General features: G+C 42.0%; 1 protein-coding gene across 1 annotated transcript; it reads left to right on the top strand.

The window, feature by feature from the left end:
* The first annotated feature begins 360 nt into the window (after positions 1-360).
* MSMO1 (methylsterol monooxygenase 1) lies at positions 361-18,305 on the top strand. Its single transcript, XM_068278834.1, has 6 exons — positions 361-517; positions 1,936-2,232; positions 5,041-5,189; positions 9,335-9,461; positions 9,841-9,995; positions 14,996-18,305. The coding sequence occupies exons 2-6, from the start codon at positions 1,984-1,986 to the stop codon at positions 15,192-15,194; spliced, it is 879 nt and encodes a 292-aa protein (XP_068134935.1). The 5' UTR covers positions 361-517; positions 1,936-1,983; the 3' UTR covers positions 15,195-18,305.
* Positions 18,306-21,706: the final 3,401 nt, after the last annotated feature.

The raw sequence follows: 21,706 nt of genomic DNA, 5'->3' as shown, positions 1-21,706 counted from the left end.
GGCTTGGTTCTCAAATAGGAAGGAACAACTGGGAGCTTTGTGGCCTGAATACATGAGAACATTTCTTTTTTTCATATAGGCGTATAATCAAAGTGCGACCTCCCTACGCTACATTCCCGCGACTGAGATTTAAACCCACGTGCTGTTTCCATAGCAATCCGCCCAGCTATCTCATCTCAGCCTTAAGCTCCGCCCACGTAGCGGGCTTTCTGAATTACGCTACCCATGGGGGCGCGGTAACGTTATGGTGAACAGAGGAAACAGCAGCAGCCGATTGGTTACTTGCGGAAGTCTGCCTAGGCTCACTCCATGCCAGCAGCCAATGAAAGTCCGAGCCGCTCCCATGACGTGTGGAAGTGCAGCAGTGCTGGCCAATCAAATGCTGAGAAAGGTATCGCTCGGTGTTTGCGTGACAGCTATGACTTGTCTGTCCCGGTGCAGAAGAGGAAAAAGAAGAACGTATAAAGAGTAGAGAGACGTATAGGTTGCGCTGACACAAGCCTGCTGACTCGGGAGGGTGAGTGTTACCATATACAGTACATACCTGTAACCGCATATACATGCCTGTGTGTGCATTATACACACCTGTCTTCACCAAATATTATACATTCTGTATTATACATACCTGTCTCCACAAATCCACATATACATACCTGTCCGTGTATTATACATACCTGTCATCACCAAATATACAGTACATACCTATCTCCACATATACATGCCTATGTGTGCATTGTACACACCTGTCTTCACCAAATATTATATATTCTGTATTATACATACCTGTCTCCACAAATCCACATATACATACCTGTCCGTGTATTATACATACCTGTCATCACCAAATATACAGTACATGCCTGTCTCCACATATACATGCCTATGTGTGCATTGTACACACCTGTCTCCACCACACATATACACCTGTCTGTGAATTATACAAACCTGTCTTCGCTACACATACATACCTGTCTATGTATTATACATACCTGTCCCCTCATGCCTGCATTCTGCACAGGTGACTGCAGCTTCACAGTTGTGTTCTAGAAAATGGTGAACGTATCTGTTATACTAGCACAGTGTATAGTACTTATTGCTAGCACAGAGTGTCTCTATTATTACTAGCATTGTGCATATTTCTTATTACTAGGACCATGTATATCTAATATTACTAGCATTGTGCATATTTCTAACTGCTAGCAGCATGTATATCTATTATTACTAGCATTGTGCATATTTCTTAATGCTAGCACAGTGTGTATGTATATATATATATATATATATATATATATATATATATATATATATATATATATATATATATATATATATATATTACTACTAGCATTGTATATATTTATTATTACCAGAGCAGTGTATATTATTACTAGTGTTATGCAAAGTGATGTATGTGTGCATAACTGTTTAGATCTTCGCATGTTAAAAGGATGTGCTTTATTTATTTTTTTGTCATTTCTTGTAGAGATCAGGTGTTAATTATTGGTAGATCAATGGATTAATGCCACCAGGGAGTTTAGTGGTAGCAGGGAGAGCCGTCATTCGGCTTTCCCCGCGCCGAAGTGAGCGGTGCCCATACAATATGTATTTCCTAAATGTATGGCGTTGTGAACACATATTTTGCAATGCAAATAAAACATATAATAATAATAAAAATGAGCATTAGCATGTGTAGTTATGACAATTTAATATGATATATACACATAGATACTCAATAAGTATTTATTGTTAATAGAATAGAATTAATAGAACTACTTTTTACATATAGGTATATTGTGATCATATACAAATGTGGGTTACAACAAATTGTTTCAAATGTTCATAGCCAGACAGATACAAACCGAGAATCTAGCGCTGCTTATTATTTTTAAAATGAGTGTTTTAATAACCATCATTTTTTGTATCTTTCTCATGCAGGATCCCTGAATATTACCCCTGCCAGTCTTCATTTAATAGCAGTTATCAATGGCGTCTAATGACAGCGTGCTGACATCAGCTTACCTTGCTGTAGAATATATTGACTCTCTTCTGCCAGATAATCCTCTGCAGCGACCATTTAAGTATGCCTGGACCTACATGTTAGACAACTACACCAAGTTCCAGATAGCCACGTGGGGATCCCTTCTTGTCCATGAAGTCATCTATTTCCTCTTGTGCCTACCTGGCTTCCTGTTCCAGTTCATACCTTACATGCAGAAATATAAAATTCAGCAGGTGTGTCTCTTCTCTTTACATGGCTTGCTTAAACAGTCTTCTATTTAGAGTCACTACACAATGCTAGTAAGGAATATGGAGACTGAAGTACTTGGGATTTGCAGTTCTCTGGATAATGCACTTTCTCTAATATTACAGTGGAATTCTGGGCAAATGGCTAAATGAGCAATTTAAAGAGAGTCTGAAACGAGAATAAATCTCGCTTCAGACCTCATAGATAGCAGGGGCATGTGTGCCCCTGCTAAACCGCCGCTATCGCGCCGCTAAACGGGGGTCCCTCACCTCACAAATCCCCTCCGAGCAGCCGGGGATCTCTTCCTGGTTGGGGCAGGGCTAACCGCTGCAGCCCTGCCCCACGCGCGTCTGTCAGCGCATATCTCCGCCTCTCCCCTGCCCCTCTCAGTCTTCCTTCACTGAGAGGGGCGGGGGAGAGGCGGAGATGCGCGTCTGATAGACGCGACTAGAGGCAGGGCTGCAGCCATTAGCCCTGCCTCCAGGAAGAGGAAATATATGACCAATTTTACGACCAACTTTTGCGGGGGTGGGTTTGGGGGTGAAAGGACCCCCGTTTAGCCGCAGGATAGCGGCGGTTTAGCAGGGGCACACATGCCCCTGCTAACTATGAGCTCTGAAGCGAGAAGTATTCTCGCTTCAGAGTCTCTTTAACCACTTTACCTCCCTTGCTACGCTTATCTACTCCCCACAAAACTTTACTTGAAGCTCAGGGGAGTAGATAGGTGTACTTGTGGTAAACAGTGTGCTGTATGCCCAATAAGATATCTGATTATGCATATAGGGTATCATTTTAACCGTGACAAGTGAGAGAATAGATTTTGTGTTGTTTGACAACTGAGGGCTAAGTCATGTGATTTTTTTTTACCGGAAAACTGAATGAAAAGCAATAAAAATGTTATTTTCATGTACTCTATACCCCTAAATAAATACTTGTAAAAACAAAAACAAAAGTGACAGCATTGAAAAGGGAGAATACACAGTTACCGTAGGGACTTAGCTTTTAAAATATGTATGCCATGAGAGTGTATTACTGTTAATCATGAAGATAAGGGCTTTTAATTACTGATAGAGTACAATGAGAAAACAAAAAACACAAACCAGAAACTAATATATTATCGCCATACATTGTACTAGGAACATTATTTAAATGTTGAGATAACCAGGACAAATTAGCAAATACAATGTGTGGGTTTTACCTATGGTAACATTGTTTATTTGAAAACTATAGTGCATGGAAATGGAGAAATAGTGTATTTTTTCTTTTTTTTCTAATTTTTCCCTTTAAAATGCACAGATAATAGCATAATTACTAAAAGCAAATATCACCCTCACAAAGCATAATTTGTGGCAAAAAAACAAGATATAGATCATTTACATCTGATGAGTAGCAATAAAGTTATTGGTGAATGAATGGGAGGAGCGCTGAAATGTGAAAATTGCTCTGGTTTTTAAGCAAAAAACCCTGTGGTGCTGAAGTGGTTAAGAGAAACCCAAGGTGGGGGCATATGAAGGCTGCCATATTTATTTCCTTTTAAACTATGCCTGTTGCTGCCAGACATGCTGATCTTTCTGGACAGCAGTGTCTGGAAAAAAAGCATGGAGCTAATGTCACATTTTTGTCAGAAACATCTGATCTGCATGCTTGTTCAGGGTCTATGGCTAAAAGTATGAGGATCAGCAGAACAGCCAATGTGCATTGTTTAAAAGGAATTAAATATGTCAGCCTCCATATGTCTCTCACCTCCAATTACATATGTTGAAGCTGTTGTATCTGTAGTAAACCTCTGGATATAGTAAACTCAGTCCTCAGGTCCCAGCAACTGTATTTGTATAAATATACAATGTATCAATTCTGATATAGTAATCTTCTGTTCCAGGAAAAGTAGTAAACTACTTTTCCTGGTCCATTGAAGGAAAGGGATTCTATTGTTTGGTGAGATAATTACATGGTTCTGCATAGAAAGGAAGTGAACACCCCTGTTTTTTATTTAATGCTACAGTCTCTTGTGTCACCTGCCTGCTCACTACACCAAAAAATGACCTGTGTGATTATTTCTGTTGCATGTTAAGTACTACTACAGTGCTGGCATATTACACAACTCTTTACAAAGGAGCTTGCAGTCTAATGCCCCAGCATAGTTTAGGGACAGTCTTGGCAAAATCCTATTCATTTACTAGGGCAGGATGATGATATAGTGTCTAGGGTTCTCATCTTAGAGCACTACAGAGCCAAGATGCTATCTGTATGGAGTTTTTGTGGGTACTCCATTTTCATCCCAAAAACATGATCAGTAATTGGTTCCTCTTAAAATTCATGGCTTTATGGTGCATACACCCTTCCAATTTTGATTTGCTAATATAACCACCTCCATGTATTATGAAGACCAACAGATCTTGAATACTATGAGCCGCTTGTGTAGATAAACCCTCATACTACATGAATGTGGTAAAATATTAAAATAATTGAAAGTGTGTACCAGGCTTTAGACTGTGGTATGGACTTTTGACTATGACTACAGTGTCTCTTGTATGCCGGGAGATGTAGTTTGTGGATGTAATCGCATCCATGGACTACATTTCCCGGCATGCATTGCTGCACATGCAAGAGACACTGCCATAACCATATGTTCAAAAGTAGTAAACAAAATACAATAAGATAAAAAAAAGAAAATGCCAGATTTTTTGTACAGCTCTAAATGGAACATTTGGGTGCAGTGTATTGCTTCATGTGCAGTATATTATGTATATATTTTAGCAGCTCTTCCTATGATTGTATCCATGTGTTTATTACAGGACCGGCCAGAGACATGGGAAGGCCAGTGGAGATGCTTTAAGATGCTTTTATTCAATCATTTTTGCATCCAGTTGCCTCTGATTCTTGGCACATTCTACTTCACAGAGTTCTTCAGTATTCCCTATGACTGGGATACCATGCCTAGATGGTGAGGATTTATTCATCTTATGTATTTTCTCATTTATTGGATTGTTCTCTCAGGGGCATGGCCAATGCTTAGCAAATCCCCAAGCTTACAATATAACACCTACAATATATCTGTTGTCTCGCATCAGAATACAAATAGTTTGTAAGTATATTTCTAGCAGTGGTTCTCTCAGGGGCATGGCCAATGCTTAGCAAATCCCCAAGCTTACAATATAACACCTACAATATATCTGTTGTCTCGCATCAGAATACAAATAGTTTGTAAGTATATTTCTAGCAGTGCACTAAAGCTATGTTCACACTGGTGCAATGCTAACGCAGTGTGATTGTATTGCAGTGGTACATTCACATCAGTATGTTAGCCAGTGTGGTGAAATCCAGCAGCATAACAGGAGACATGCTGTGTGGTAGCAGACAAAGTACATGCTTACAGTTGCAGTGAAGCATACCTGTAATTGATTGTATGCTTCACTGTGTGCATTGCATCACATACCAAACGCACAATGTGACTTTTCCCTTCTGTTGAGTTGCAATCCTGTTTTTACAGGAAAGGCAAGGCCCCAGTGTAAACCTAACCTAAGGGTCCTTTCACACTGTGTCCATTGCGTTACGTCGCAAGAGACAAAACAATTGCATCCAATGTAATTATATTTCTAAGCCCTGGTGCACACCAAAAACCGCTAGCAGATCCACAAAATGCTAGCAGATTTTGAAACACTTTTCCTTCTTTTTCTGTAGCGTTTCAGCTAGCATTTTGCGGTTTTGTGAAGCGTTTTTGGTGTAGTAGATTTCATGTATTGTTACAGTAAAGCTGTTACTGAACAGCTACTGTAACAAAAAACGCCTGGCAAACCTCTCTGAAGTGCCGTTTTTCAGAGCGGTTTGCGTTTTTCCTATACTTAACATTGAGGCAGAAACGCCTCCGCAATCCAAAATCTGCAGCAGCCTGGGAGTATGCGTTTCTGCAAAACGCCTCCCGCTCTGGTGTGCACCAGCCCATTGAAATACATTACCCAAGCGTATCCGCAGCCGCAAGCGGATCGCAAACCGCAGCAGAACCGCTCTGGTGTGCACTAGGCCTATGACATGTTCATATCAGGTGCTGGGTTCCATCTGAGTAATGCACAGCATGCTTTGCCCTTACTGGACAATGTACACGTTTACAGTGGCAGTGAAGCACACTTTCAGTGTACTGTATGCTTTATTGTTTGCGTTGCATCACACTTCTAATGTGCGTTGTGACTTTTTACCACTATTGCAATCTTATCGTTAGCAATGTGTATAGTGTGAATGGACCCTTAGAAAAATATGGCTGCCACCATGACAGAATCATGGCATAATGCCCTATGACAACAGTGCCAACGTATTACCAATACAGCAAAAATAAGATTTTTTAAGACAAGTACACAGAAACTGGTACAATTTACCACAGCAACCAGTCTTTTTTTTTTAATTCAGCATCTTAAATACAGTTGCTCTGGGCGACTGATGCACTTCTGCCCCAGGCCTCATTCACATTATCAAATGTAGATTGCCATCCATAGCACTGCTGATCACATTCACTACAGTTACACTGCATTTAGGACTTCAGCGGGAACATGTCATGCTTCCAGTTCTCTACATTCTTAGACTAGCTGCTGGTGGTGCAGTGCTTGGGCTGCTGCCAGCTTGAAGCTACAGTTCTGGTTCTCTGTTTCCTGCTCTGAAGAGAAAGGAGAAATCCCACATTGGTGATACAGCCTGCTTGGGGAAAACGGGGAGATTTGCAACACATCTGTCTCATTTCAGCACAATTCCCTGTATAGTCTGTTGTTGTGTTAATCATCTGTGTACAGTCTACAGAATCTGTCCTTGATCATGAACCCTCTGTCACCAGTAGTATGTGAGTCGCGGTTATGTACACAAAAACATGCACGTCTACAGATTGCATGCTTATCTGAAATATCTTTAGGCATGACTTATGTGTTTTTGTTACTGTCATTAGTCGAACTGCCTTCAGTGTCTAAAGGATGAGTGCATTTTTTGCAGTAAAGGAGTTACCTTTTCCCTTAACCTGCACTTAAAGAGTACCAGGTGACACGATGGGTTAAACATAGGTCTATAGGTGTAACATAGGTATATACTGTGTGTGACATATATATATATATATATATATATATATATATATATATATATATCCAGGGCTGTGGAGTCGGTAAAAAATCATCCAACTTCGACTCCTCAGTTTATGAAACCTCCGATTCCAGGTACCCAAAATTGCTTCGACTCCAACTCCGACTTCACAGCCCTGTATACATCTGAAATGCTTGGGGCACACACTGATAAGGCAGGGCACATTGGAGAAGACCCTGTTGCTGGATAAGGTGCTAGGAAAGATTGAAGACCAAAGGAGTGGGGAATGGCAGAGAATGAGATGGCTAGATAGTATTTTGGATGCAACACACAGTAGTCTGGACAGACTTCAAGATGCAGTGGAGGATAGAAGGGCTTGGCGGGGTCATGTAAATTTGTATGTAATATGCGCCATTACCTTTGGGCGCAGCCATAAACGCCTATAGTGGCGCCCTGGGGGTCTTAAGGGTTAGGCATGGGGGGGTGTTAATGTTAGATGCCCAGCAGGGGACAAGCGCAGGAGATTTGACTGCACACTGAGTAAATTTGATGCCGCCAGAAGACTGAGCAGAAGTTACTGTACATTTTAAAACACTACAATTCATATATACAGCAATTATATCATTCCCCACTACCCACTTAGAGGGGGAATAGTAATTCACGTTGCCAGGACTTGTGCTGCAGCAGGATAAGCCATATACCGGCTGTATCCTGCGCCCAAGTCTCCCAGTGGCGATTACATATGTACGCACAGGGGAGTTTTAGTGTTAGGCACAACCTGGGGGGATGAGTTAGTGTTAGGCATTAAGAGGAAGGGTTCTGTGTGAGAACAGGGTAATAAAACATAGTAAACTATCAGTAAAATTACCGATATTCGACTATAGTGGATAATAGAAGATTGGTAAAATGACCGATATTCTTTTACCGTTATGTCGCACCCATTTCTACTTGCAGCACTGACATATGTATGCACCTGGGGGGCTGTGGTCAATGGCGTTGCAATGAGTCACAAACGACTGTATAACGACTGAATAATATATAGTACTACTAGTCCTGCTAAGAAATTGTCTGAGAACAGTTTCTGTTTTACTGTACAGCAAGTGTTAAAGTGACACTGAAGCAAAAAAAAAAAAAAAACCTCATGATATAATTAATTGGTTGTGTAGTACAGATAATTAATAGAACATTAGCAAAGAAAATATTGTCATTTTTATTTTCAGGTATATAGCTTTTTTTATAACAATATCATTGCAGTTTCCACAATACACTCAGAATTTTAAATGATTTCACAGAGCAGGCTACTGACCCTTTGAACTTTTCTCTGTAGAAAAACCATAAACAAAGAAGAAACAATGAGAGACAGTTGAGATAAGTGCTTCAAAAGACAGTGCTGTCCACAACTTTATAAAGTCGCAGAGCTCACAGAAGCTCTTTTGCATATATGACAACTGAAGTTTATTAACTCTTCCTGTACTGGAAACAATATGAGACTCATATCTGTGCTAATAATGTTTTAATTCTTTCTACTACACATACAAATCATTATATCATAAGTTTATTTTCACTTCAGATTTCCATTGAAAAAAACTCTTTAGTGATATTTAGTCTGATATCCTGAAAAGTAAATAGAAGGGAAACCCCTGTTATCTGGCTTAAAAAGAACTGATTATAACATTGTAGTGCTGAAAAGTCATTACACCTGTTTGATTTGCAACTGAAAGAAGCAGATTTTACATCAGACTGCAGTGGCTGCTGTTTAGAACACAGTTTTACAAATGGAGCCTTTAAACTGAAAATAAAAGTATGCGGCTCATCTCTCTGTTACTGGTGTTCTATTTACCATTAGTACTACTCATTCATACATTTAATTATCTCATACGTTTTTTTGTTTGTTTGTTTTGTTTCTGGTTTGCATTTGGAAATGTAGTGTCCGGACCACTGGTGGGTGGGGGTCATTTTATGACACTGATGGATTGTTTGCAGTAAATAACATCTGTGTGTAGCTGGTTAATATCTGATTTGATATATTTGTAGGTATATGTTGCTAGCCCAGTGTCTCGGCTGTGCTGTCATTGAAGATACCTGGCACTACTTCCTGCACCGACTGCTGCACCACAAGCGTATCTACAAATACATCCACAAAGTGCACCACGAGTTTCTGGTAATCACAGCTGGATTCTGATTTATTAATATTCAGATTTCTCAGAGCTAGTATGGCTGAGGTGAGCCAGCAAGAACGTCCATAGGGAACAGTTCTCCAGTCACAGCAAAATCTACAACTTGAAGCATTGTAATTGTCAGAATAGTGTGGGAGTACTATTACTACAACCTTTCTGAAACCTAGCAGTTTGAGAGAGTGCTGTCCACCCAATCACGTTAGCAGAACTTCCCTATGGACATTCTCGCTGGCTCACTTCAACTATACTGGAGCTGGTTGAAAGATAGAGAGATATAATCATAAAAACACACAGGCTTGAAGAGGATAATAGTGTCCTGGTGAATTGGTGGAAATGTCTGACGTGTTTGTATGTATTTCACAGTCCCCATTTGGGATGCAGGCTGAATATGCTCATCCTCTGGAAACACTGATACTAGGAGCTGGATTCTTCATCGGGATCATGGTGTTCTGCAATCACGTCATTCTCTTGTGGGCGTGGGTTACTTTCAGGCTCATGGAAACAATAGATGTCCACAGGTAAGAAGAGTTACCATCTGCAAATGACTATATACTGCAATAGCTTGCTCTTGCCTTGTGAATTAATGTGTGACTTTGCCACAGTCTTTGTGGCATAGGAAAAAAACTTCTAATTAGGTTATGTCTGTAGCTACCATAAGTCTGCTTACCACCCACCAGATTGTCTTCCTAGCCCTAGACCCCTTCAGGCCTCATTCACACCTAAAATCGCAAGCGTTTTGCGTTTTTGTGGGTTTTTTTCCCCCTCCCGGCGCTCCACTGCGCTCTGTGTTTCTGGTAGAAGCTGTTTTTGAAGCACTTTTCCAGAGCGGATTTGTAATTCACTCCCTGGCGCAAGTCAGGAAGTGAACCCTTTGACCCGGAAAAGAATAAATACAATTGTATCTATTCTAAAGAAACGCGAACGCAATCGCCACATAAAGCGGTTTTGTGAGCATTTAACACTCTTCCTATACTTTCCATTATAGCAAAAATGCCCCAAAAATGGTACAGGCACCGCTTTGCTGAACGCACAGCGCATGAACCACGCTGATATGAACCTTCTCATAGAGATTTATTGCATAAGCGTTTTGTGGGTGATTTTAAAAATCTCCTGCGCTTGAAAAAAGGCAGAAAACGCCCCTAGTGTGAATGAGCTTCAAGTACACCATCATTGTTGATGATTTGTTATTTACAAGATGAGTTGTTCTTACAAGATATTTATAGTTTCCCTGCATTGCTTTTTTTTTACACTTGGGCCCATATGCAATTCACATTTTCTCCTGGGTTTTCTCTTAGGAGATAATTTTACAACTTCGATTTAAATTGACTTTTTAGCACTTTGCAATGGAAGAAGTACCAAAAAGTAGGTGAAAAAGTACTGTCAAAATTATTGTAAGTATTTGTTTGCTTGCTGGTGGTGTAAAATGCATTTACCGTATATACTCGCATATAAGCCGACCCGCATATAAGCCGACCCCCCAACTTTTACCTGAAAAAACAGGGGAAAATGATTGACCCCCATATAAGCCGGGGGTAGAAAATGCTGGCCGCCTTATTCCCCTAGTGTGTCCCAGTATAGCTAGTAAAGTGCCCAGTATGGGTAGGTAGTGCCCCAGTATAGCTAGTATAGTGCCCAGTATAGCTAGTATAGTGCTCAGTATAGCTAGTATAGTGCTCAGTATAGCTAGTATAGTGCCCCAGTTTAGCTAGTATAGTGCCCCAGTTTAGCTAGTATAGTGCTCAGTATAGCTAGTAAAGTGCTCAGTATAGCTAGTATAGTGCTCAGTATAGCTAGTATAGTGCTCAGTATAGCTAGTATAGTGCTCAGTATAGCTAGTATAGTGCTCAGTATAGCTAGTATAGTGCTCAGTATAGCTAGTATAGTGCCCAGTATAGCTAGTATAGTGCTCAGTATAGCTAGTATAGTGCTCAGTTTAGCTAGTATAGTGCCCCAGTTTAGCTAGTATAGTGCTCAGTATAGCTAGTATAGTGCTCAGTATAGCTAGTATAGTGCCCAGTATAGCTAGTATAGTGCTCAGTATAGCTAGTATAGTGCTCAGTTTAGCTAGTATAGTGCCACAGTTTAGCTAGTATAGTGCTCAGTATAGCTAGTAAAGTGCTCAGTATAGCTAGTATAGTGCTCAGTATAGCTAGTAAAGTGCTCAGTATAGCTAGTATAGTGCTCAGTATAGCTAGTATAGTGCTCAGTATAGCTAGTATAGTGCTCAGTATAGCTAGTATAGTGCTCAGTATAGCTAGTATAGTGCTCAGTATAGCTAGTATAGTGCCCAGTATAGCTAGTATAGTGCTCAGTATAGCTAGTATAGTGCTCAGTTTAGCTAGTATAGTGCCCCAGTTTAGCTAGTATAGTGCCCCAGTTTAGCTAGTATAGTGCTCAGTATAGCTAGTATAGTGCTCAGTATAGCTAGTATAGTGCTCAGTATAGCTAGTATAGTGCCCAGTATAGCTAATATAGTGCTCAGTTTAGCTAGTATAGTGCCCCAGTTTAGCTAGTATAGTGCCCCAGTTTAGCTAGTATAGTGCCCCAGTTTAGCTAGTATAGTGCTCAGTATAGCTAGTATAGTGCTCAGTATAGCTAGTATAGTGCCCAGTATAGCTAGTATAGTGCCCAGTATAGCTAGTATAGTGCCCAGTATAGCTAGTATAGTGCTCAGTTTAGCTAGTATAGTGCCCCAGTTTAGCTAGTATAGTGCCCCAGTTTAGCTAGTATAGTGCTCAGTATAGCTAGTATAGTGCTCAGTATAGCTAGTATAGTGCTCAGTTTAGCTAGTATAGTGCCCCAGTTTAGCTAGTATAGTGCCCCAGTTTAGCTAGTATAGTGCTCAGTATAGCTAGTATAGTGCCCTGCCCCGCACTGCCCCACACGCTCCCTCCCTCCCTCCGCGGCCGCTGCTGCTGCTGCTATTACCTGCTTCAGCGGCCGCTTCCTAATACGGGTTCCCCTCTTCATCCTGCGGACTCCGTAAGTGTATCACAGCAGCAGCGCCGGGCGCGCTGCTGTGATACACTTACGGAGTCCGCAGGATGAAGAGGGGAACCCGGATTAGGAAGCGGCCGCTGAAGCAGGTAATAGCAGCAGCGGCCGCAGAGGGAGGGGGCGAGCAAGCGGGCGGGCGGGGGGCGCAGACCACCACCCACGACTCGCATACAAGCCGACCCCCCAACTTTTGGCCCCCTTTTTGGGGGTCAAAAATTCGGCTTGTATGCGAGTATATACGGTATTTATTGAAAATATCACCTAGGAGAAAACTCAGGTTAAAAAGTGAATTGCATATGGGCCTTGGTGCTGGACACATAAATAGATTTTGAGGTTTAGTTGCCTCATTCCTACCTGAGCTCTGGCAGAGATGAAAAAGCCGTCTTTTGGTCATTTGACCAAAGCTGGTGGGGTGAAGAATACTAGGACCAAATGGGAGATATTGATGTCTTCTTATCAACTGTGATCCTATTTGATTTAGACTAACATGTAATTAGAAGTGAATGCTTTCATTTATACATTTAATTTAACATGTGTGTGTTACCGGTATGTGATAGTGCCAAGACTACACTGCAAATTTATAGCGATATTTGATAGTATGTTTGTTTGTTTTTTTCTTACTAAGAATAAAGTAGTGTTGTGTCATCTTTTCTCCTGACACCTCTTGAATTCCCCTCTTATACCTTTTCTTATGTTACCACCGAGACAATAGTTTGCTATGAGGAACATCATTTTTCAGAAACCCGTAAACAATAGAAGTATTTAGCTGAAATGTCAATGAGCCAGATTCAGTAATCGGTACTGTATGCAGAAAGCGCATGAAAACATTAAAGGGACTCCGAGCAGTGCAGAAACTATGGAAAGATGCACATCATTTTAAAGCTCTCTTTCTCCTCTTTCCAATGATATATAAACCGCCACCCTGTGCCTTTTAGTTTTCGCTATTTTCGAGATTGAAATTGCCGCGGCCGCGATTTCGATCACGAAAATAGAGAAAACTAAAAGGCGTAGGGCAACGATTTAGGTGTCGTCAGAAAGAGGAGAAAGAGAGCTTTAAAATGATATCCATCAAGCCATAGTTATATTGTATTACACAGGGCGACTTTTTGTCAAAGTCAGCAGCTGCATTCAGCAGAATGGAGCTGCTGACACTCTGGAAAGTGTCGTCCTGTGTAATACAATATAACTATGGCTTGATGGATATCATTTTAAAGCTCTCTTTCTCCTCTTTCTGACGACACCTAAATCGTTGCCCTACGCCTTTTAGTTTTCTCTATTTTCGTGATCGAAATCGCGGCCGCAGCAATTTCAATCGCGAAAATAGCGAAAACTAAAAGACATAGGGTGGTGGTTTATATATCATTGGAAAGAGGAGAAAGAGAGCTTTAAAATGATATGCATCTTTCCATAGTTTCTGCACTGCTCAGAGTCCCTTTAACGGGCTTTACACAAACTGCGTAGCTTGCATTACACCAGTAGTGTAACTCACGATATACATCCAACAGTTCTCAAAGGTGTGGCATCTGCTTCCTGTTAGGGCATTACTTCAGCTTTCTGCAAATAAAAAAATCCCAACCCTTCTGTACTCTCCCTAAATCTAAAAATAAAACCTGGAGACCTAGCTGGGAAGCTTTGTGTATGGGGAGGTGTGCAGTCTCTTACCTCACCTCCCTTGTGGCTGCGTCCCCCTTCGTTCTTTGTAACTTCTCCGGTGTAGTGGCAGCATATTGATGTTGTGAGGGTGCCCTCACACTGACACGTAGTACGCTGGCGCTCCTCTCTTGTCATAATCAATGTGCGCCTGGTTGATGCGTTCCAGGCGCACATTGATTATGACAAAAGGGAGGCACCAGCGTACCACGTACAGTGTAGGCGTGAGGATAAAGGGCAACCTCACAGCTTCAATAAGCCGCCGCTACAACAGAGAAGTTACAAGGAACGAAGGGGGACGCAGCCACAAGGGAGGTGCGGTAAGAGATCACACACCTCCCCATACACAAAGGGTCTCCCCCTCTCCTAACTCCTAAAAAGTATGGTTTTTGTCTGTCTATCAGTCCTTCAGTATCACAGTGCCCAGGGTGAGTGCCCGGTTGTTAGCTGTATTCCAAACTGCTCCTGCAGCATTTACTGCTATGCAGAGGAGTAGCTTGTAAGACAATATGAGCAGTCAGGTTATTGAAGGTGCTGTACTGGCTGACTACACACAATGCCAGATCTAATTTCTGCAGAGAAGGCCTACTTGTTAAGCATGCATAATGCTCTTTGATAGGGTGTCACCTATGAAGGTAGACTGCATAAAATGCAGTGGGCAGAGCGATAATCCAATAGTCAGTGATTGGGATTCTTTTCCTGCCTGTGAAAGACACCCTTCCTATGACTTTATGGAGGGTTACATGTAAATATTGACTTATTTATTGACTTACTGTAGAAAAAAAGACAGTTTCATGGATTGGTCAAAGTGTAACTTTGCAATGATCTGTTCTGCAGATTGTAACACTGATATTGTCTTCCTGTTCTTTAGTGGCTATGATGTTCCCCTGAACCCATTGCACCTGATCCCGTTTTATGCTGGAGCCCGCTTCCACGACTTCCACCACATGAATTTCGTAGGTAACTATGCTTCCACATTCACATGGTGGGACAAGATCTTCAGCACAGACTCTCAGTACCACAACTACAGAAGCAAGGTCAAAGCACAGGAAGGAAAGAAGACCAAGTAATTACATTTTACAAGCACTTCTTGATTTTTCAGACTTACAGATCATCAATTGCTCTTAAATCCTTCGGGCTATCACAGATTGGTGAAGACATGGACTGGCAGCCGGTCCATGATGGTAAAAATGTGGAAACCAGCCACAAATCCAACCGCCGCCAGCTAACCGAAGCCACATCGGGCCTTAATGTCACAGTGAGAACCCCATGTGACCCAGAACTCAAGCACACCTGACCGCTACTTGCCAAGTGCAACTTTTTAAAATCGTACCAAGACTGCAAGAACAGTTCAGCATTTGATGGCTTCCATTTGGTGACTGAGCTGTCCATAAAAATGTAGTGTCCACTTTGTGAAATATTTACTTTATTTTTTTTACACATTTAACATTTTGTTAGAGACCGCAGGGGGCAAACAAACTCTGCTTCATTCCTCCAGTTCCTCTGATACAGGATCTGTAAGCACCTTACTCTGTACAGCGGGTCTCTACCTGTTGGAATCAGGGCCTCATCACACTGGATTCCTGGCTTTATTTTACAAGGCAAGGAGCAGCAACCGATCTTCAGTTATCTTTTACTGCTAGGATCGGGTCACTGCATTTACTTTTCTTATTGCTTATTAAAAATGGTATTGTAATGAGAAGAGTATGGAGGCTGCTATCTTTAATTCTTCGTAAAGCTTTATAAATACTTGTTGGGCTGTGTTGCTGATCCTCTGCCTGTAATTCCTCCCGATTCACTGACCAGAACAAGTGTCCAGATCAGGTGTCTTGACCAGGGCCTGACTACCCTGACTGCATGCATGTTGCATATGTGTCTCGATCTGCTGACGCTAAATGATCAGCGTGACACGTGGGGTTTATATAAACAAATACAAATGTCAGCTTTCTTACTCCTCTCACTGCAGGACCACTAAGCCTATCTCTTTTGTATAAACCAGCGCTTGGCTTTGCAGGGATTACATCATCAGTAAACATGCTTAAACTCAGATTATGACATTTGTGGGTGAGGGTTGAATGTTGCACTTTGAATTAAAGAATACTGTTTGGCTTCATGTAACCATTTTTTCAGTAAGGCAGAGGGCACACTTGTCTATTTCTATGTGCATTTTTTGCTCAGAAAAAACGAATTAAACTGAGAACTCATGCTAATCACACCTAATGCGTTTTTCAGACGTAGAAAACAACTGACATCCTGCAGCATAATTCTGCCCTTTTTGCCCATTTTGTATATCAATTACAGTAACTGCTGCTGCGGTGTTTTTCTGTATAAAAACATATGGTTTACAGAAAACGCACACAAAAACGTGCCCACTAAACCTCCCGCCATGCTCAGAAGACCTAGGGCTGGATTCACAAAAGCATGCTAAGTGTTAGCAGGCCTGTGAAAGGCCCTAAGCACGCCTTAAGAGCTTTAGGTCGCGCTAGGCTTCGCACGCTAAGTTAACGCGCACAAAGTTTAGCGTCGCGCGGTCCGCCGAACCGGGTGCGCCCGAATCGGCGCACCATGCGACGATTCGGGCGCACCCTGTGTGATGTGTGCGCCATTTTTGGCACACCCGGTGCGACGCACCGCGCGGCGCTAAACTTTGCGCTCGTGAAGTAAATGTTATGAGCGTGCTAACTACTGAGCACTGTAGTTAGCACGCCCAAAGCTTTTAGGTTTTGTGAATCGAGGCCCAAGACTGACGCGAATGAGCAAGTTACCAGGGCTGATAGCGGTTGAACAGCAGACCGCGGGAGGATGGCGTGGGACTCACATATGCTTAGAGGGCTGAAGGTTCTCCGTTTAAATCACTTTTTCTATGCAGAAAACGTGTACGAAAATAGACAAGTCCAAAGCTTTGTGGGAAAGGCCACACTTTTTTTCCTTTTATGCTTCTTAACTGCATTCCAAATTACTTGTACATTGTACCACGTGGCGAACCTTCAGGTATCAGCTCTAATAGTCACCAGGCAGACTGACCACTTGTGCTGGATAGTAGAGTGTGTCTTCCTTTGTGCAGCCTGACAGCGCAGCCTGAATGACCAGACCTCGCACACAATGAGCTGGGGTGTACTCACTAAACTGCAGTAAGCAGAATAATGTGTGTAAAGGTTTCCTGCAGAGCAGAGTTTAATACATTACATGAATATGCACTACTCATTGTGCGGTAAGACTTTATGCACATAATTTTGTTCACTGCATCTTATCACATGCACTCAAATAAGACTGAAATACTGCATATTCACTTCAGGGGAATCTCATGGGATTTGTTCCCTCAGTTTTAATTTTGAATATATATATTGTGCCCAGAAGTATTTAAGAAATGCATTGATCATTGGCTTCATTTGGTAGCCACACACACGCCTTGTGTTATGGTATTTACAGATTTAGTCTTGCCATAATACAATAGGGATGATCACTGAGATTCAATTCATTCTGACTTAAAAACTACCTCCAATGGGAAAAGACAGAGCAGTGTCTCATTGTGCAATACTTACCTGATCCAAAGTAATCGGGTCACAGGTGACGCTCCTCCTCCCCCCCTCCTCACAAACACACCCATGTTTCCGAAGTCTGCCAAAGCTTTTCGAAAACCTCTTTCTGCGTTGCCACAGCCCACCCTCACCTCGGCAGCCACCAATAGCCAGAGCCTTGACAGAGAAAACACCCCGGCCGCAATATCGAGGGGGGCGGAAAGATCCCCTGCTTGGAGGAGTTACATCTGTAAGTATTAAACCCTGAGACCCCCCTTCTCCTGTATCATTAAGACCTAGCCTTACATGAGAGGCGTTGTCTTTTTTACTTTAGGTACTCTTTAATGCAGCATTATAACTATTGAAGGCATCTTGACAATGGACCATTTGAATCCCCATAAGGTAGAATTCGATTGGTCCATTTTCAAGGTGCATATATTTGCATTCAACAATTGTATACACCTACATCAGCTTGGAATAATTTGCTCCTCATTAACCATCCCTATTAAGTCTGTGTGTGTCTGCTACTGAGAACCTCTGATCTTAGACCCCTTCAGAAATGAACGAGCACTTACATTGTGTTGTGTATTGTCTTTAACTTGTTTCAAGCCTTCTTTGTTTTTGTTTTGTAATGGTGAAATAAAAAAAAAAATCATCAGTCAATGCTTCTGCTATCTATTCTACTGTGGAGTTTGTGAAAGTCAAACTCAAACACAAAACGGGCTGAAGTTTAACACAGGACAACCTCCCTTACAAAGTTCCCTGGTGTCCAATGGACCCCCTCACACCCCTATACAGTTCCCTGGTGTCTATTGGCCCCCCCTCCCTCCCCTATACAGGTCCCTGGTGTCTATGGGGCCCTCTCCATACAGGTCCCTGGTGTCTATGGGCCCCACTCCCTCCCCTATACAGGTCCCTGGTGTCTATGGGCCCCACTCCCTCCCCTATACAGGTCCCTGGTGTCTATGGGGCCCTCTCCCTCCCCTATACAGTTCTCTTGTGGCCCTTCTCCCTCCCCTATACAGTTCCTTGGTGTCCAATGGCGACTCTCCCTCCCCATACAGTTTCCTGGTTTCTAGTGGCCCCCTCCTTCTCCTATATAGTTTACTGGTGTTTAGTGAAATCTCCAAAATACCCCCCCCCACACACACACACACACAGTTCCCTGGTGTCTAGTGCTTTCCCTCTCACCCCTCATATGATTTCCCTGGTGATTTAGTGCTTCACCTTCAATATTCCTTCCTGGTGGTCTAGGGCATAGGTTCTCAACGTGTGGTATGCGTACCCCAGGGGGTACTTCTGAGGGTTCTAGGGGGTACTCGGGCTTGATTATACTTAACCAAAAATAACAAATTTAGAGTTTTAGAAAATGATAAATCTTATTTAAACAGCACCAAATGAGTATTTTAGCTAATTAAAAGCAATAGTTAATGCTTGGAAATGGTTTAGAACCAATTATAATGTACTACGATTAAATATATATTTGTCAAGGGGTACGTGTGATAATGTTTACTATGCTAGGGGGTACTTGGTGAGTACAGGGTTTTAAAAGGGGTACATACCAATAAAATGTTGAGAAACACTGGTCTAGGGTGAGCCACACAATGGAAAGTGGGGAAACCACTTGCGGGCCAAATTTGAAGGCTCTGTGGGCCAAATTTGAAGGCTCTGTGGGCCAGAGATTGACGTGTATATTTTAGACTGTTTTACAGAAACATATAATTTCAGAATATAATTTACAGAAACATATTTTTTTGTAGAGAATTGCTCATGCTCCTGTAACTCACATCAATGCAATTATGGAGGTGTGGCATCCATCTGTAGCCACAGTTGGGCATCCACCAACAGAAATACTCAAGGAATAATGACAATATAGAGCTTCAAGCGTTATGAGGACATCTGTGGTGTTTGGAAGTTTACCTGCACGCTGCAGCTAAGTACAGTGGCTTGCATAATTATTCGGCCCCCTTTGAGCTGAGTGCTGTCAGTTGCCCATAGACATTGCCTGATGGGTGCTAATGACTAAATAGAGTGCACCTGTGTGTAATCTAATGTCAGTACAAATACAGCTGCTCTGTGACGGCCTCAGAGGTTGTCTATGAGAATATTGGGAGCAACAACACCATGAAGTCCAAAGAACACACCAGACAGGTCAGGGATAAAGTTATTGAGAAATTTAAAGCAGGCTTAGGCTACAAAAAGATTTCCAAATCCTTGAACATCCCACGGAGCACTGTTCAAGCGATCATTCAGAAATGGAAGGAGTATGGCACAACTGTAAACCTACCAAGAAGGCCGTCCACCTAAACTCACAGGCCGAACAAGGAGAACACTGATCAGAAATGCATTGAAGAGGCCCATGGTGACTCTGGACCAGCTGCAGAGATCTACAGTTTAGGATGGGGAATCTGTCCATAGGACAACTATTAGTCGTGCTCTGCACAAAGTTGGCTCTTATGGAAGAGTGACAAGAAGAAAGCTATTGTTAACAGAAAAGCATAAGAAGTCCCGTTTGCAGTTTGCCACAAGCCATGTGGGGGACACAGCAAATATGTGGAAGAAGGTGCTCTTGTCAGATGAGACCAAAATGGAACTTTTTGGCCAAAATGCAAACGCTATGTGTGGCGGAAAACTGACACTGCACATCACTCAGAACACACCACCCCTACTGTCAAATGTGGTGGCAGCAACATGCTCTGGGGGTGCTTCTCTTCAGCAGGGACAGGGAAGCTGGTCAGAGTTGATGGGAAGATGGATGGAGCCAAATATAGGGCTATCTTGGAAGAAAACCTCTTGGAGTCTGCAAAAGACTTGAGACTGGGGCCGAGGTTCACCTTCCAGCAGGACAACGACCCTAAAGATAAAGCCAGGGCAACAATGGAATGGTTTAAAACAAAACCTATCCATGTGTTAGAATGGCCCAGTCAAAGTCCAGATCTAAATCCAATCGAGAATCTGTGGCAAGATCTGAAAACTGCTGTTCACAAACGCTGTCCATCTAATCTGACTGAGCTGGAGCTGTTTTGCAAAGAAGAATGGGCAATGATTTCAGTCTCTAAATGTGCAAAGCTGGTAGAGACATACCCTAAAAGACTGGCAGCTGTAATTGCAGCAAAAGGTGGCTCTACAAAGTATTGACTCAGGGGGCTGAATAATTACGCACACCCCACTTTTCAGTTATTGTTTTGTAAAAAATGTTTGGAATGATGTATGATTTTCGTTCCACTTCTCATGTGTACACCACTTTGTATTGGTCTTTCACGTGGAATTCCAATAAAATTGATTCATGTTTGTGGCAGTATGGTGACAAAATGTGGAAAACTTCAAGGGGGCCGAATACTTTTGCAAGCCACTGTATGTCCAGTTTGTTATGTTTTCCTTAAAGATAACCCGAGGTGAGAGTGATGTGGAGGTTGCCATAATTATTTCCTTTTAAGCAATACCAGTTGCCTGGCTGTCCTGCTGATTCTCTGCCTCTAACACTTAACCATAGACCCAGAACAAGCATGCAGCAGATCAGGTGTTTCTGACATTATTGTCAGATCTGACAAGATTAGCTGCATGCTTGTTTCAGGTATTATTCAGACACTACTGCAGCCAAATAGATCAGCAGGGCTGCCAGGCAACTGAAATAAATATAGCAGCCTCCATGTCACTGCCACCTCAGGTTCACTTTAAAAAGGAAATGTATTGAAAATAACATAATTAATAGAATTGCTTATTTTTTACAATACTCATTTATAAATTATTTAGTCAGTGTTTGGCCATTGTAAAATCTTTCCTCACCCTGATTTGCATTCTGAAATTTAGAACTGGTGGTGACATCTTTAGTGCTGTCAGGTGATCTCGTCGGAATGTTTGTTAACTGAGTTGCCAGTAGAATTAATGATTCATATCCCAGAATGCTCTGGGAGGAAAATTCAGCATTGTTTAAGAGCCTAGCCTATGACCTCACTGGGAGGGCACTGCTACACACCAATATACAAATATAGGAAGTGTCTCATACTGTAACCAGTAAAGTTAACATAAAAGTAGGTATTCTGAACAATTTACTGCATTTTACT

The sequence above is a fragment of the Hyperolius riggenbachi genome, chromosome 1, assembly GCF_040937935.1.
Source record: "Hyperolius riggenbachi isolate aHypRig1 chromosome 1, aHypRig1.pri, whole genome shotgun sequence".
Taxonomy (NCBI): domain Eukaryota; kingdom Metazoa; phylum Chordata; class Amphibia; order Anura; family Hyperoliidae; genus Hyperolius; species Hyperolius riggenbachi.
This window is presented reverse-complemented; position numbering and strand designations above follow the sequence as displayed.